Source organism: Lepidochelys kempii, chromosome 2 (assembly GCF_965140265.1).
Source record: "Lepidochelys kempii isolate rLepKem1 chromosome 2, rLepKem1.hap2, whole genome shotgun sequence".
Taxonomy (NCBI): Eukaryota; Metazoa; Chordata; order Testudines; family Cheloniidae; genus Lepidochelys; species Lepidochelys kempii.
The window spans coordinates 268,851,706-268,867,149 of NC_133257.1; the positions used below are offsets into that span (position 1 = coordinate 268,851,706).

The window sequence follows — 15,444 nt, forward strand, 5'->3', positions numbered from 1 at the left end:
TGCCATTGCATTTGGCTTCACAATACTTGACTTACATCAGAGACCTAGGCAGACAGGTACATCAACATTCCTTTGCTGGGGAAAGACTTGTTTGTCAACCCCGTTTATCAAACCCTGTGATTTGAACATATTTTAATACATACACACAATTTAATTATTTCCTGTACATACATCATGCAGTATGCTATAAGCTTTCATTTGACTCTCACATGACCTTCATTACAGATAAATACTCTGACAGCCATGTGGCGGACAGGCCAAGTAGGAGTTGCTGTTATAGGACAATGACCCTTTGGCAGTTGGGATTGAGGGACTCAGACTCACAGCCTGGGTTTGCTTGGAGAAATTAAATTTAACAATCACAGTTTTGTAAGTAAGCTAAAGTAATTTAATCTTAGCATTGTAACTTTTAACAGTGTGAAAAACCAAGGCTGATTCTGTAAGGTTAATTTTCCTTGTAGACATAGGGCTAGACTCTTAAAGGCATTTAGGCTTTGTTGCTCTCAGCATTGCAATGCCTAACTGGTTTAAGAGCATAAGTCTCATTTTCAAATGGGATTTAAGCATTTAGGAGCTTTGACAGGATATCTTAAAGAAAAGAAAAAACAATGCTGCATATCACCATGTCACATCTTTGGTGGGTTTTAAAGTTTGCTTTTCAAAATATCAAAAGAAGCTTCGGCAATGGGGCCAGGCTAATCCTTGGTGTAACTCCAGTAAGGTGAATAGAGTTTCACCAACTTACACCTCATCTGAATTTGGCCCTGTAAGTGTCTGAGATTTTATTTTTAGTAAAATGACTGCCCTGTTTGATGTTGCAGTTTGAGCTACTATAAATTTACGTGAGAGCTGAATAGATCTCTCAGCTCTAGCCAAAGGGCCTAATTCTTCCCTCAGTGACCTGGCTGTCAATGCAGAGTATTCCAGGGAAGCTAATGGAGACACTCCATTACAAATGCAGGAGGAGAGCTGATACAGGACTGTAAATCCTTGCCTACAGACAGCCCCGCAACCTGAAGCAAATACTCACCAACAACCACATACCACACAACAGAACCATTAACCCAGGAACTTATCCTTGCAACAAAGCCCGTTGCCAACTGTGTCCACATATCTATTCAGGGGACACCATCACAGGGCCTAATAACATCAGCCACACTGTCAGAGGCTCGTATACCTGCACATCCACCAATGTGATCTATGCCATCATGTGCCAGCAATGCCCCTCTGCCATGTACATTGGTCAAACTGGACAGTCTCTACGCAAAAGAATAAATGGACACAAATCAGATGTCAAGAATTATAACATTCATAAACCAGTCGGAGAACACTTCAATCTCTCTGGTCACGCAATCACAGACATGAAGGTCGCTATCTTAAAACAAAAAAACTTCAAATCCAGACTCCAGCGAGAAACGGCTGAATTGGAATTCATTTGCAAATTGGATACTATTAATTTAGGCTTAAATAGAGACTGGGAGTGGCTAAGTCATTATGCAAGGTAGCCTGTTTCCTCTTGTTTTTTCCTACCCCCCCCCCCCGAGATGTTCTGGTTTAACTTGGATTTAAACTCGGAGAGTGGTCAGTTTGGATGAGCTATTACCAGCAGGAGAGTGAGTTTGTGTGTGTATGGGGGTGGGGGAGATGTGAGAAAACCTGGATTTGTGCTGGAAATGGCCCACCTTAATTATGCACATTGTAGGGAGAATGGTCACTTTGGATGAGCTATTACCAGCAGGATAGTGAGTTTGTGTGTGTGGATTTTGGGAGGGGGGTGAGGGGGTGAGAGAACCTGGATTTGTGCAGGAAATGGCCCAACTTTATTATCATGCACATTGTGTAAAGAGTTGTCACTTTGGATGGGCTATTACCAGCAGGAGAGTGAATTTGTGTGGGGAGGTGGAGGGTGAGAAAACCTGGATTTGTGCTGGAAATGGCCCACCTGATGATCACTTTAGATAAGCTATTACCAGCAGGACAGTGGGGTGGGAGGAGGTATTTTTTCATATTCTCTGTGTATAAATAAAGTCTGCTGCAGTTTCCACGGTATGCATCCGATGAAGTGAGCTGTAGCTCACGAAAGCTCATGCTCAAATAAATTGGTTAGTCTCTAAGGTGCCACAAGTCCTCCTTTTCTTTTTCCGAATACAGACTAACCCGGCTGTTACTCTAAATCCATACGGTTACTCTTAAGTTAATGGAGTTAAACCATTCTAAATCCAGAGTAACTGAGTGTAGAAACTGGCTCAGCATATTTAAATTGTTCTAATATATATCATTAATAAAGAACAAATGCGGATAGCTTTAGTCATATTGTCTGAATGTGCTGCACTGGCATAAGGGTGAGGGTGCCGGAGAAGCTGAGATGCAGGGTTTGGGACGCAGCAGGGTTAGGTTGCAATGAGACTTTATGAATGACTGTCAGTGACGAGGTAGATCAGGAGAAGTACAATAATAAGAACTACTGCAGCAACCCCAAAGGCCAAAATAACTTTCCTATACTTGGTAAACAGAGTGGTCACCCTGGTTCTTTTATTTATTCCAGTAAGATACCTCACTTTTTGTTCCGTTAAATTAGGTTCCAAATACACCTCACTGACGTAATACCTGCCCCCATTCTCCTGAACCGTTCTCTGGATCATTTCAATCAGCTCAGAAACCTGTTCAGCCTGTTCTGCTCCGGTTGCTCTGTTATTGAAAGCACAATATCGGTCCCCACACTTCTGAATCAGCCCCTTCAGATCTTTGTTATCTGAGTATCTCACGTAGTCATGCAGTGAGCCGACCGCTAAATCTTCTTTCCGGGTGAACAGGACAATCATGTGCCTCATGGATTCAACTCCAAAAATCTCCTGTACTCGCTTCACTGCATCCTTGTCTTCCTCAGTGTAACGGCCCAGCTGGGTCACCAGCAGCAGAGCGTGGGGGCCAGGGGCAGAGAGCGCGATACAGCGAACAATCTCTCTAGATGTTACTGGCTCAAAAGCCTTTTGGTCAAAAATGGCAGGTGTGTCAATAACCACAAGCTCCCTCCCATTCCAGCTCCTTTGCCCCTTTTCACAAGTCAAAGTTACTGACTTTGCCCCAAGTTTGGACTCAAACTTTCTTTTCCCAAGGATGGAGTTTCCTGTTGCACTTTTCCCAGCTCCAGTTTTGCCAACAAGGATGATTCTGAGTTCCGATCTCCTGCCGTCATCTGCAGTTGATGGGGACAGGTTTGACAGTCAGAACATCATTGCACAGATAAAAGTAAATGAGTAGGAGTTACACCTAATTCTGAGGCTGAGAGTCCCAGAGTAAACAACATCCATCCAGTCCCTCATCCCAGCTTGTCTCTGTCCTCTGGGATGTCTTGTCACTTTAAATTGAACATGACCTAAACTCCGTATCCTCTCTTCCATACCTTCTCTGCTTCCTCCTTTCCCTATCACTCTTTGGATCACCACCATTCTCACCGTCACTCAGGCCAGCAGTCCGGGGGCGCTTTTTTACTCCTCTCTCTCACACATCTAGGCCAGATCCAAATCCAACTGGTTCTTCTTCCTCAGCACCTTCAAGTTCTGTCCTTTTCTCTCCAGCCCTACACCTAAGTTCCCTTTCAGAACCTCAGTGTATTCTGCCTTGATTACTGCAACTCCTCCTCTCTGGCTTCCCAGACATACACATCAGACCCTTCAGTCCATTCAAAATATTACCACTAAATGTGTCTTCCTTGCCTGTTGGTTCGATCATGCAACTTCTCTCTTTCTAGTCTGCCGTTGGCTCCCTGTCTGACAGAATAGGTTCTTATACCTCACTTATCACTGTTGAATCGGAACACCTCTGTCTCTGGTTTTACACAGATAACCCCTGGACCCACACACAGAGCTGACGCTCTTTGTACTGGATCCTAACGTCAGATGTAAATACGAGGCCTATAAAAACAAACCCTTGTGTTCTGGTCAGACCACTTCCTCCTTCAGATGTTCAAATCTCTGAACATTTGACCATCACATTTAAGCTTCTTGTCTCTACCTTCAAATTACTATAGGACTCTGCACCTCATTACATATCCTTGCTTTGCTCCATCTCCTCCAATCTATTAATGCTCCTAATCTGTTTTTTCAGATTCTTGCACAATCACCTGTGTGCTTTCTTTATTGTAGCCCCCATCGCATGCTATGATCTTGCTAATCTCACCTGCAAAATCCTTACTCTGTCCACATCAAAATTACCTCCTGTTCTTCCCTAGCTCTATATAGCTGGTCAAGCAGGATAACACATTTCATACACATTTGTTTCCATTTTTTGGGTTAAAATTTGAAAAAAGTTGTCCGGATCTGCCTGGAAATGATTGGGGGAGCTGGGGAATGGGGTGTGCCTGGTACACAGACTCTCAGTGTCATTGGATTGGAATGAAGCTCTGCCTTGCTTCTACTCTCATCTCTTTCTTGATCAAAAGTGGTATGTTCTTGATTTACAGTTTGCAGCTGCTGTAGCAGCCTGAGATATGGACAAATTTACAGCTACTGGCAAAGGGATTTTCTTTGTGAGGGTTGTCCCCAGCAGAAGACAAAGTTACAGAGGTAATGTCACTGCCATTCCCCCAGTAACTGCACCCATGCTAGAGCCACTAAAATAATTTTGGGCAACTAAAGGTATATTCAGAATATGCCTCAATCCCCTAGAGCTTGTGGGGTTCTCTTTTACTTTACTGAAAAACTTGAGCTGAGCAAAATATAGAAGTGAGACCAGAATAGGGCCTTTTGTGTAACTGTCTTACCATAGAAGCTGACATTCTCTCCTTTTTGCTTGCTCCCATCCATCTCACCCTGAAATATTTGTAATAAAACATGTTATTTACAAACATACTTTAACCAAGGAACATAGAAAAATACTCATTTAGAAAAACTCAGTAATACACATAATAAATAGTAATAACAATAATCACTGCTATGTAAGTCTATTATGGTCGGAAAAGTGAGTTTCTGAACATGATACCTTGATATTTCATGTTTAACGTCCATTAGTGTTTTCATCACATCTGCCTAACTTTAAGCACATGGGTCGTCCTCCTGAAGTCGAGAGTTAGGTTTAGTCTTTGAAAATCGGTTCTGTTATTGCAGCCTTGTACATACCTCCATTTTCATCAGCAACAGAAGTTCTGGAATCAGAACTTAGTCAACAGTTTGGCTGTTGACGCACAAGGCAGAGAGAATGCAGCTTGTACTTCAGTACTGATACTGCCTTTGCAGCACTGACTTGTACAAAACAGGTGTCAGTTCATAAATTAAGTGGCTATGATTCAGTTAGAGCCAATTTTGGGAGAAGATGGCACAACCAGAGCTGGGCAAAAAATTTTGATGCAATTTTTTTCATTGAAAAATCCTGAATTTTGCATTCATTTGGGTTGAACATTTTGCGAATTTGGGTTGAATTTGCCAAAATATTTTGGCTGGAAAAAAATTCAGAAATAGTTGAAATGTTTCATTCTGACATTTTCTAAATTCTGGGATGTATTAGAGGAGTGTTGTAAGCAAGACATGAGAAGTAATTCTTCTGTTCTACTCCACACTGATTAGGCTTCAACTGGAGTATTGTGTCTAGTTCTGGATGCCACATTTCAGGAAGATGTTGGCAAATTGGAGAGAGTCTAGAGAAGAGCAACAAAAATTATTAAATGTCTAGAAAACATTATCTGTGGGGGAAGATTGAAAGAATTGGGTTTGTTTAGTCTGGAAAAGAAAAGACTGAGAGGGGACATGATAACAATTTTCAAGTACTTAAAAGGTTGTTACAAGGAGGAGGGAGAAAAATTGTTTTTCTTAACCTCTGAGGACAGGACCATCTCTGGGGCACCTGGCATTGGCCATTGTCGGTAGACAGGACACTGGGCGGATGGACCTTTGGTCTGACTCAGTATGGCCATTCTTATGTTCTTATGACAAGAAGCAATGGGATTAAATTGCAGCAAGGGAGGTTTAGGTTGGATATTAGGAAAAACTTCCTAACTGTCAGGGTGGATAAGCACTGGAATAAATTGCCTAGGAAGGTTGTGGAATCTCCATCATTGGAGATTTTTAAGAGCAGGTTAGACAATCACCTCTCAGGAATGGTCTAGATAATACTCAAGTCTTGCCATGAGTGCAGGGAACTGGACTAGATGACCTTTTGAGGTCTCTTCCAGTCCTATAATTCTATTAACCACTGCATCAGTGAACTTTGCTGATAAGATCAACCAAATGTGCATGGAACTACATGGGAAAGAAATCTCCATTCCTGACCAGATCATATTATCCCCCCAGCCACCCTGAACTGAATTCAACCCCATCACACATGCTGAAGATCAAAAAGACCTGAAAAATATTAGAGCCGCAACCTGCGAGATGGATCCATACCCCTCTTGGTTGATGAACGCAGAGAAAGCAAAAACTATGTTCACTACCCGTGGAAATAGTCATTGCCTTCTTCAGAAAACATGCTGGCCAAAATCCATGAAAAGCACAATACTTCACCCAATCCTCAGGAATCTATCAGTAGTGCCTAATGCTCTCCAACCATTATCCTGTCTTCAACCTTCCATTTCTGGCCAAAATCAAGCAGAAAGTAGTAACAACAAAGTGCCAGCAACATGTGACATCAGCCAACATCCTGGATGCCTTATAGTCCGGGTTCAGACTAGGGCACAGCACAGAGACGGCTCTAGTGGCACTAAAAAGATGACCATGGACACAGGTAAGCTTTCCATGCCCACGTTGCTGGACCTTTCTGCAGTTTTATACCCAGTGGACCACAAGCCACTGCTAACCCACTGACGTGACATAGCAGGAGTAGATGGCCTAACACTATAGCTGTTCCTATTACTAAATTCAAGCAAAACTCAGAGTGATGGTTACTGTTCCTCTTCTCTGAAGGCCGTCACCTGAGAAACACTGGGATCCAGACTATCCCCGCTTCTCTTCACTATTTACATGAGAGCACTGGGAGAGACAGTGATTCACCGTCGGCTTAGCTGCCAACACCATGTCAGTGGTACTGAAGACACACAGATACAGCTGTGATGAGGATGTCATAAGAACCAATGAACAAAACAGAATAGAATTTGATATGTGCACTAAGAGTGAGAGACTGTGTTGTGGAATTTAAAGTGACTGAGTTAGACAGGGTATTTGACCTTTTCTTCTACATTAGAAAACTCCACTGGTATAACATGAATCACTGTAGTAAACTGAGGTATCTTATTGTGATTATGTGGGATCACATGGTTACAGTTTCACAATTTTCAAACCATTTCCAAATTGTTATTTCAGCGTATGCAAAGCTTAATAGCACTAGAACTGGTTTTAAAAAGAAAATGGACAATTTTGAGAATATTTTCATTAAACTTCCTTCATTCTTTTACCAACTACAGAGCTGATCAATTTTTTTGAAATTTTGAAAAAAAATCAGTATAAAAATTTCTTGAAAAATCCCTGTTCCTCCCTATCCCGTTTATTCATCCAGCTTTAGAAGAATGCTTTCACCTGATGAAATTAATAGGCAGGAAGTTTAATCAGAGGATGTACTTTTTCACATAATGCCTAACTAACCTGTGGAACTCATTTCCATGGGAAGTTATGATGTCCAAAAGTATAACTGGATTCAAAAAAGAACTGGATACGTTCATGGAGAATAGGTCTATCAATGGTTATTGGCCAAAAAGGCCAGGCGACACAAGCCCATGCTCGGGGTGATCCTAAACCTCTGACTACCAGAAGCCAGGAGTGGAAGATACTGCCCTGTCCTGGACACTCCCCCTGAAGTTCTGGCATGGGCGATTGTCATAGACAGGCTACTGGGCAAGATGGACCATGATCTGACCTAGTTAGGAGGCAGTATGTGTTTTTCTAGCAATTGTTCAAGCCGGGATTCAAGAAAGCAGAGGAAGACCCAGAGTCAAAGATAGATTCTGTGCGTGCATCTGATTTTGCCATCCTAAACTTCCCACCTATATTTCTCTATGATCTACTTTTTGATCACTTGCTGCCAGCTCACAGTGTTGCTCACAATCTCAAAAGGGCCTGTTCTCATGAGCTTACAAGTCTGGTTTCTCTATCAAGTTGGTTCTGACACATAGTAACCAAACCTTAGAACCTCTGTGGATTTATCCTTCACATACCAGCATGGTTCTTCCAAGTGATTGATAGGCTGACATTTCTCCTTTAAAACTGGGATCTTAAACAGCTTCTTCCTGAAAAATCAATGGAACTGGTTAATACTCACAAAAGCCCAGACCAAATCCCATCTCGTATGTGTTTCTTTGTTCCTGTGCAAACTGAAGGGTGGTTTATTTCTTAATTATTATTTTATTTATACTGTGCCATTCATATGCATGGCATTACAGATGAAGAGAAGACAAAGGGGGAGATATTCAGAGGCATAAATTGCAGTTCATGTCCATGGGCGCTAGGTCCCTAACTGATATTTGTACCTTTGAAACTCTTCCTCTATGTCCCTACAACAAGAGCTTAGAAGCTAAGGTCTTGATCCTGCAATTGGAGCTGCTAGTGCAGGGGTCAGCAAACTTGGGGGTCACCCAGCCCTTCGGGGTAAAGCCACTGGCCAGCCAGGCCGGTTTGTTTATCTGGAGTGTTTGCAGGCACAGAGTCACCTCTAGTGGCACAGAGAGCACTTAGAGAGAGAGAGATCAAATGAGTCTGCTCTACAGCCCTAGCTAATAGCCAGCAGGCTTTTGGCTCATGCGGTAGAGACTCATGCACTAAGCTTCAGAGGTCCCCTAGTTCTATCCTGCTCATCGACGACCGAGGTCTGTCAGCATTACACTAGCATGGATGCTGTGCCTGCATGGAGGTCCATTGTCTGTAATTGTGGCTTTACCAAAATGCAATGGTCTGTGCTAGTGGATTCAATTGCAGGATAGGGGTCTAAGGCCTGAATCCATAAAGAGACCTTTACGCGTCTTGAAAATCACTGGAATCCACAAACCCTGGGTTAGGCACCTCAGCTCCCCATACACTGCATGGGGAGAGATAGGCTAAAGTCAGCATGCTAGGCAATGAGCCAATGAGAGATGCTGCTGAGAAGGGAGTGGTCCTGAGTCCTGCCCCCTCAAGGAATTTGGTGCCTAAAGCTGGACCTGCAGGAAGGCACCTTGTTCTGCTTGCAACCCACAGCCAGGAACCCTCTTCTAGAGTCAGGCAGCTTCGGTGCCAGCCCAACTCCCTACAAAATGATCGATGGTTCCCTTATAACCTTCAGCCCAGTGGTTAGGGAAGTCACCCAGGAGATAGAAGAAATCAGTTCAATTCCCCCTTTGTCTGACGAGTAGGGATTTGAACAGGGTTTCCCCATGTCTAAAGTGAATGCAGTGCTCTATAGAGTCATTCTGGCCCAGTGCATATTTAATAAAAAGTGGAATGGCTTCAATGTGAGAGACTCAGAGACACCCACCTCAGACTGTTCCATAGTCCTGCTTTGAGCAGGGGGTTGGACTAGATGACCTCCTGAGATTCCTTCCAACCCTGATATTCTATGATTCTAAGACAGTCCTACTGAATTCGCTCCCACAGGCAAGACAGGCATTGCCCTTCCTTTTTCCACCTGGTTTGAGGATCACACTCTGGCTTTGTCATGGGAATCTCATACTGTGGACTCGTTTGTATGCAGCGAGTGGAGGAAGGACAGACCACTCAGGATTTCATTTCACATTACAAATCATATATTCATATTTTCATTTTTGGACTGGCTGCTTGCTTTTGTTTTGTTCCAGACTAAGGCTGAATCTATAGTGTAGGTGAGCTCATTGTGCTAGGATGCCTGTAGTAAATTGATAGCTAAAAGTAGCTAGGCAGATGGCCTACAGAGACAATACAATACCATCTTTTAAAAACTCTGGTTTGACTTTAAACCTGAAAATTGTGCACATAGCAAATCCAGGTAAACATGGATTCCTACACTGTTACACTGGTGTCCCCTCCCTTGGCTGATGTTAGATAATGAAACAAAAGGGATAGATTGAGTTGAGGAGGGCATAAGACAAAATGAAGTTTTGGGGAGGATGCCTTTTTGTCTTTGAGACAGTAACTGAAGGCAGAAGAGACAAAGCCATACATTTAGTCAAAGCAGGTAGAGGATAGATACCGAGAAATCATTTTAAGTATCAAAAGATATGTACCTGCTGTTACTCCAAGTCTCAATTTGGCCCAAGATGATCAAAGGGGAAAAGGTAGATAGAAGAGGGCTGAAAACAGAACCTTGATACAGCGAGGAGCTGCCACCAGACACAGAGAGAGTGCATTTTATAAGTTGGTCCTGTAAATAATTAGGACACAAGGGAAGCTTAGATGCTTACATAATTATGGAGGTAGATCAGGAGGATGGTCTGGTCCACACTGTTAAAGTCTACACTGGAGTCAAGGAGAATGGAGCAATCAGCAGAAAGGTGGCTATATATTGCATTAGATTGTGGTGTATGTAACCAACACTCATGTAGGCTTTACTGTTGTTTCTTTTTGTTTCCTTAATCTAAAATAAGCTATTCCTAATGCCAGCGTGTGTAGGGAAAACAGTAATCCCCACTCTAAATATAACTGCCACCCTCCCATTGAAAAGGAAAGTAACTGCCCCCAGATTAAAAGGATCAGCACAAAATTCAAGAATAACCCACCTCTCCTTTATCTTTTCCTCAGAGGCCCTTACATCCTTCTCTGGATGTTCTGAGAATCTCTGTAAACATCCAGGTTTGCTGAAAACAAACAAAAAAAGAAAAATACAGAAAAGGAAAACAAATTAGTAATCAGTCACCAAAAGAACAAGTAACTTTCTTAGTAAAATAATTCATTTCTGCTGCACTTCAACCTGCAAGGCTATGGGGAATTTGTTCATGGATCAATTAAACCTTCTAATGATGGAAAAGATGGACTTGTAAAATCACAGAACACTTTTTATAAACTTATGTTACATTCAAATGCTTCAATGTTTGTTCTTGTGATTTTTCATGGTCCATTAATGTTGATTTTCAATAATTCTTGGAGCACTGGGGAAGTTCCAGAAGACTGAAAGGAAGCTAAAGTTGTGACAATATTTTGAAAGATTAAAGATTAAATGGGATGACCTGGGTAATTCTAGACCTGTCAGTCTGACATTGATCCCGGGCAAGATAAATAGCACACATGGCCATATTCAGGACATATGCACAATCTAATGTGACTGGCATCTCCAGAGGGCAGAGTCTGGGAAGCTTGAATCACACTAAGAATTCCTCAGAAACCTGCTGTGTCTATTCTGATTTATATGTTCTCTTTCAACCACCTAGTTCTTCTCTTGGAATTCAATACCTAATGTAGAATTATCTACCTAAGTTTCATTATCACAAAGCAGTTTCCAAGGGAATCTCCTTTCTCCCTTGAAGTTCTTGGCACTGAAATGATTTAGGCACCAAAATCCAGGTTTTTAAATGTATTTCAGTGCCTAAAGATTCAGATAGCCACCTAGTATGATTTTCAAAAGCACCTAAGCAGGTTATGTGTCTAAGTTCCACTGAAATTAATGAAAATGCTTAAAATATTTCTTGTAAAAATGTGAGCAGACAAAAAATTAGGATCTTGGCGGTACTGTATGAACTGAGAAAGTTCTGTTCTGCCCAGGAATTGGTGGAATTGTTTAAAATCTCACTTGTTCATTGTATTTTCATCACCTGTTTCAGTGATTCCACATACATTATTTTAAACCAAATCCCCACAAGCTATTCTAAATGCAGACAACATTTGATCGTATGAGGTGCTGAGTGCCTGCAGAGAAGGTTTGAGGACACTGGACACCTCTGCAACCAAGCTGATCTCAGCACAATGATTGAGTAGGGAGGAAGGTGGCTTTATAATATAATATAATAATGGAGGCTTTGTGCCTCCATTAACTTGGGACAAGGGGAGGTCTGGGGGACGGCTGGACTCTCATGGGACACTGTAGCCTCCAGGCTGCCCAAAATTACACCCGGATGCTTTGGGGTTGTTGCAGCATTTGGGAATAACAATTTATATCATCTGTAAATGTCAAGCATTCTCTGTCAAAACTTTATTCCCCACCACCCCCATGTGTTCCCAACTCCCCTTTGGAAACAGATCTCAGGCAGACTTCAGGCACCCAAATATCAAACAGAAAGACACAGGCTTCTTCCCTGTATTTCCTCCTGCTACCTTAGAAGTGTTTTCATTTGTCAAGCTTTGTAGCCAGTTTAAAATACCTCCCTTGCCCACCCTCATTTTCTCTCTCTATCCCTCTCTCTCACTCTCACAGACACTGACAGACACACAAAACTTTTTCATTGTCTGGTCAACTTGAAGATCAAACCTGTGATATTTCTTCAGATTAAGCAGATATTTCCATCTTCTGCACAGTCCTTCCAGCCGGTGGTATTATATAAAAATGTCTGAAGTCTTCTGGTTTCCTCTTTTTGACTGTAGCTTCATGTTAATAGTTGATGAAATTGATGAAGTTGATGAAATTGTTATGAAAATGAAAACAAACTACTCAGTGATCCAAATTCCGTTCCAAGTAAATGCAGTAGGATGAGCTACTGCCACTGACCAGGAAATATCATTTGCCAAATAAACAAGTCTGAATTTTACAGGAAGTGGGTTTGTGCAGAACAGTAGCAATGTATGAGAACATTCAGCCTGCAACCAAAGTTCTCTGTGTTCGAATACAGAATGATATCAATAGTCATAAAGAAAGCCAGCACAAAGAGTTATATGCATGCAGCAGACCTAACCATTTGGCAAATATGTCCATTCTAAGGGACAAAGAAGATATATTTGTACCCTGGAAGATATATGTATATGTACCCTGGAAGATATATTTGCATGAGAAACAATACAAAATGCACAACCGGATTCATCAGAGATCTACATAAGTGTGCGTGTATATACATATATACATTTTTGATGCTCTGACAAAAGGCTTCTGACAGAAGTGGCAGGCAGAAAACATGGGTTGTGATAACTTTCCCTGATGACACATTGTTGTCATTAATGATAAATAATAAAGACTGTGACGTGTTGGGTCACAGAAACCCCTTTGGGACTGCCTCTTGATGTGCCGAGACTACCTCTGAGCCTGTTTTCCCTGCCAGCTTGGGGCTTCAATGTCCTGCCTGGTTTGAGCCAGACATGCTAGCCTGCTACAAACACAGTCCCAGGTCTGAATCACGTCCCCAAAAGCTGCAGGCTTAACTGAAAACAGCTTAAGAAGTGCTCCTGTCTCCAGCACTCAGATACCCAACTCCCAGTGGGATCCAAACCCCAAATAAATCCATTTTACCCTGTATAAAGCTTATACAGGGTAAACTCATAAATTGTTCACCCTCTATAACACTGTTAGAGAGATATGCACAGCTGTTATATCCCCCCAAGTTATTAATGCACACTCTGGGTTAAATAATAAGTAAAAAGTGATTTTATTAAATACAAAAAGTAGGCTTTAAGTGGTTCCAAGTAATAACAGACAGAGAAAAGTGAATTACCAAGCAAAATAAAATAAAACACGCAAGTCTAAGCCTAATACAGTAAGAAAGTGATTACAGGTGAAATTTCACCTTCAGAGATGTTCCAGTAAGCTTCTTTTACAGACTATTCTCCTTCTAGTCTGGGTCCAGCAATAACTCACACCCTGTAGTTACTGTCCTTTGTTCCAGTTTCTTTCAGGTTTCCTTTGGGGGTGGAGAGGCTACCTCCTGAGCCATCTGAAGACAAAATGGAGGGGTTTCCAGGGGCTTAAATAGATTTTCTCTTGTGGGTGGAAACCTCTTCCCCTTTCTTATGCAGAATCCAGCTGCAAGATTGAGTTTTGGAGTCACATGGGCAAGTCCCATGTCCATGCATGATTCAGAATTTTACAGGCTGAGCTTCATTCCCAGGAAAGCTCAGATGTGGATTGGTGTCTCTCAAAGTTCATTGTTAGCTTAAGTGTTTCTTGATTGGGCACTTACTGAGAATAGACTTTTCTCAAGAACCTGACCAACTGCTTCACTGAGGCTACTTAAAATCAAACAAGTACATAGCCAATATTCATAACTTCAAATACAAAAATGGTACATCCCTGCAAGTTGGATGAATATATTCAGTAGATCAGAACCTTTGCAGAGATATGTTGCATGGCATATCTAGCATAAAACATATTCCAGTTATATCATATTTACACCCAAAAGCATATTTCTATAAAGCATTATGGGGTGCAATGTCACAATCACATCTCTATATGGATTATTATTTTTGTAACATATGAAACCTCCAGTTGGGACCCCATCATTCTGAGCAGTGTTCAAATGCAGAAAAGACACTATCCCTGCCCAAAATGGCTTACAGTTATCTTCTTATGACACAAACAGATGAAGAGTAGGGGATGGGGACACTCCATACAAACAAAATAATCTGGTGAAGAACTGGGATGTACTAAAAAAAAAAAAAAACTAGGATGTACTAAAAATTTTCCCTATACAGAAAACATGTAAATTATAACAAGCGTTTTATCCAACATGGGGGAATATTGCATTAAACCTCATCTTGACAGAGAAAGAGGAACTGATCACAGAACTAAAAATTAATGCTAACTTAGGTGCAAGTGATCAGTACTTGATCACATATATAATGTGCAAACAGAATGAAGTCCAGGGATATACATACTTGATGCTTTAAAAGGGGCAATTTCAAAAAGATTAAAAAAATTATGAGGTAAATCTGCTGGGAGGAAGAATTTAATCAGAAAACTATGAGTGATTATTGGGAATTGTTTAAGAACACTTTACTAGCTGTCCAAAATGCCACGATCCCCAAATTGAGAAAGAAGGTCACTGTACCTCAAAAACCAGCAGCCTTAGAGGGGAGGTGAAGGCAGCTATATTTAATTAATTAATTATTATTATTATTAATAGTATTTATTAATAAAACCCCTTATACATAACTGACTTGCACTCCATGTGTTTTATGGAAATATGCTAATGAGTGAATATAATGTAATTGGAATATGCTTTATGCAAAAGGTCTCTTGTAAGGTATCATTACAAAGCTTATAATTTACTGAGTGTGTTCATCCTATTTGTATGTATGTATCATTCTTGTATCTGAAGCTAGAAATATGAAGTATAACTCTGAAGTCCTATTATAATTATGGAAAGTGTGGGTCATTAATGGTGATCTGAAAGTTTGATGGCTTCCATTGACTAGGAAAATTGGTTGTGAATGGGTTTATTTACCTGCAAGCCTTCCTGTGTAGTGAGGTGGGTAATGAAGAATGAGGTCTTACAGTGACATGTGACCATGTCACATGATATTGGAATCCATCTTAAACCTGGTGCTTTTCCATTTAGAAGGAGGCATGGGGACCCAGAGAGACAAAAGATTCCAACCTTGGGCCAAAGCTATAAAAGGGGGTGGAACAGAACAAAGGGGGCTGCAAGTCATGAGAAATCAC

At 41.4% G+C, this 15,444-nt stretch overlaps 1 protein-coding gene across 3 annotated transcripts; it reads right to left on the reverse strand.

The window, feature by feature from the left end:
- Nucleotides 1–1,525: 1,525 nt before the first annotated feature.
- Nucleotides 1,526–12,590, reverse strand: LOC140905796 (GTPase IMAP family member 2-like). Of its 3 annotated transcripts, XM_073329284.1 has the most exons (5): nt 12,328–12,590; nt 10,646–10,723; nt 8,138–8,209; nt 4,763–4,811; nt 1,526–3,196 (listed from the first exon to the last, which is right to left on the reverse strand). In XM_073329284.1, exons 3-5 carry the CDS (start codon nt 8,171–8,173, stop codon nt 2,409–2,411), a joined length of 873 nt encoding a protein of 290 aa, XP_073185385.1. In that variant the 5' UTR covers nt 8,174–8,209; nt 10,646–10,723; nt 12,328–12,590; the 3' UTR covers nt 1,526–2,408. The 3 variants fall into 3 exon arrangements, with proteins under 3 accessions (XP_073185385.1, XP_073185386.1, XP_073185387.1); XM_073329285.1 differs by lacking the exons at nt 10,646–10,723; nt 12,328–12,590 and adding an exon at nt 10,331–10,382; XM_073329286.1 differs by lacking the exons at nt 8,138–8,209; nt 10,646–10,723; nt 12,328–12,590 and adding an exon at nt 4,981–5,348.
- Nucleotides 12,591–15,444: the final 2,854 nt, after the last annotated feature.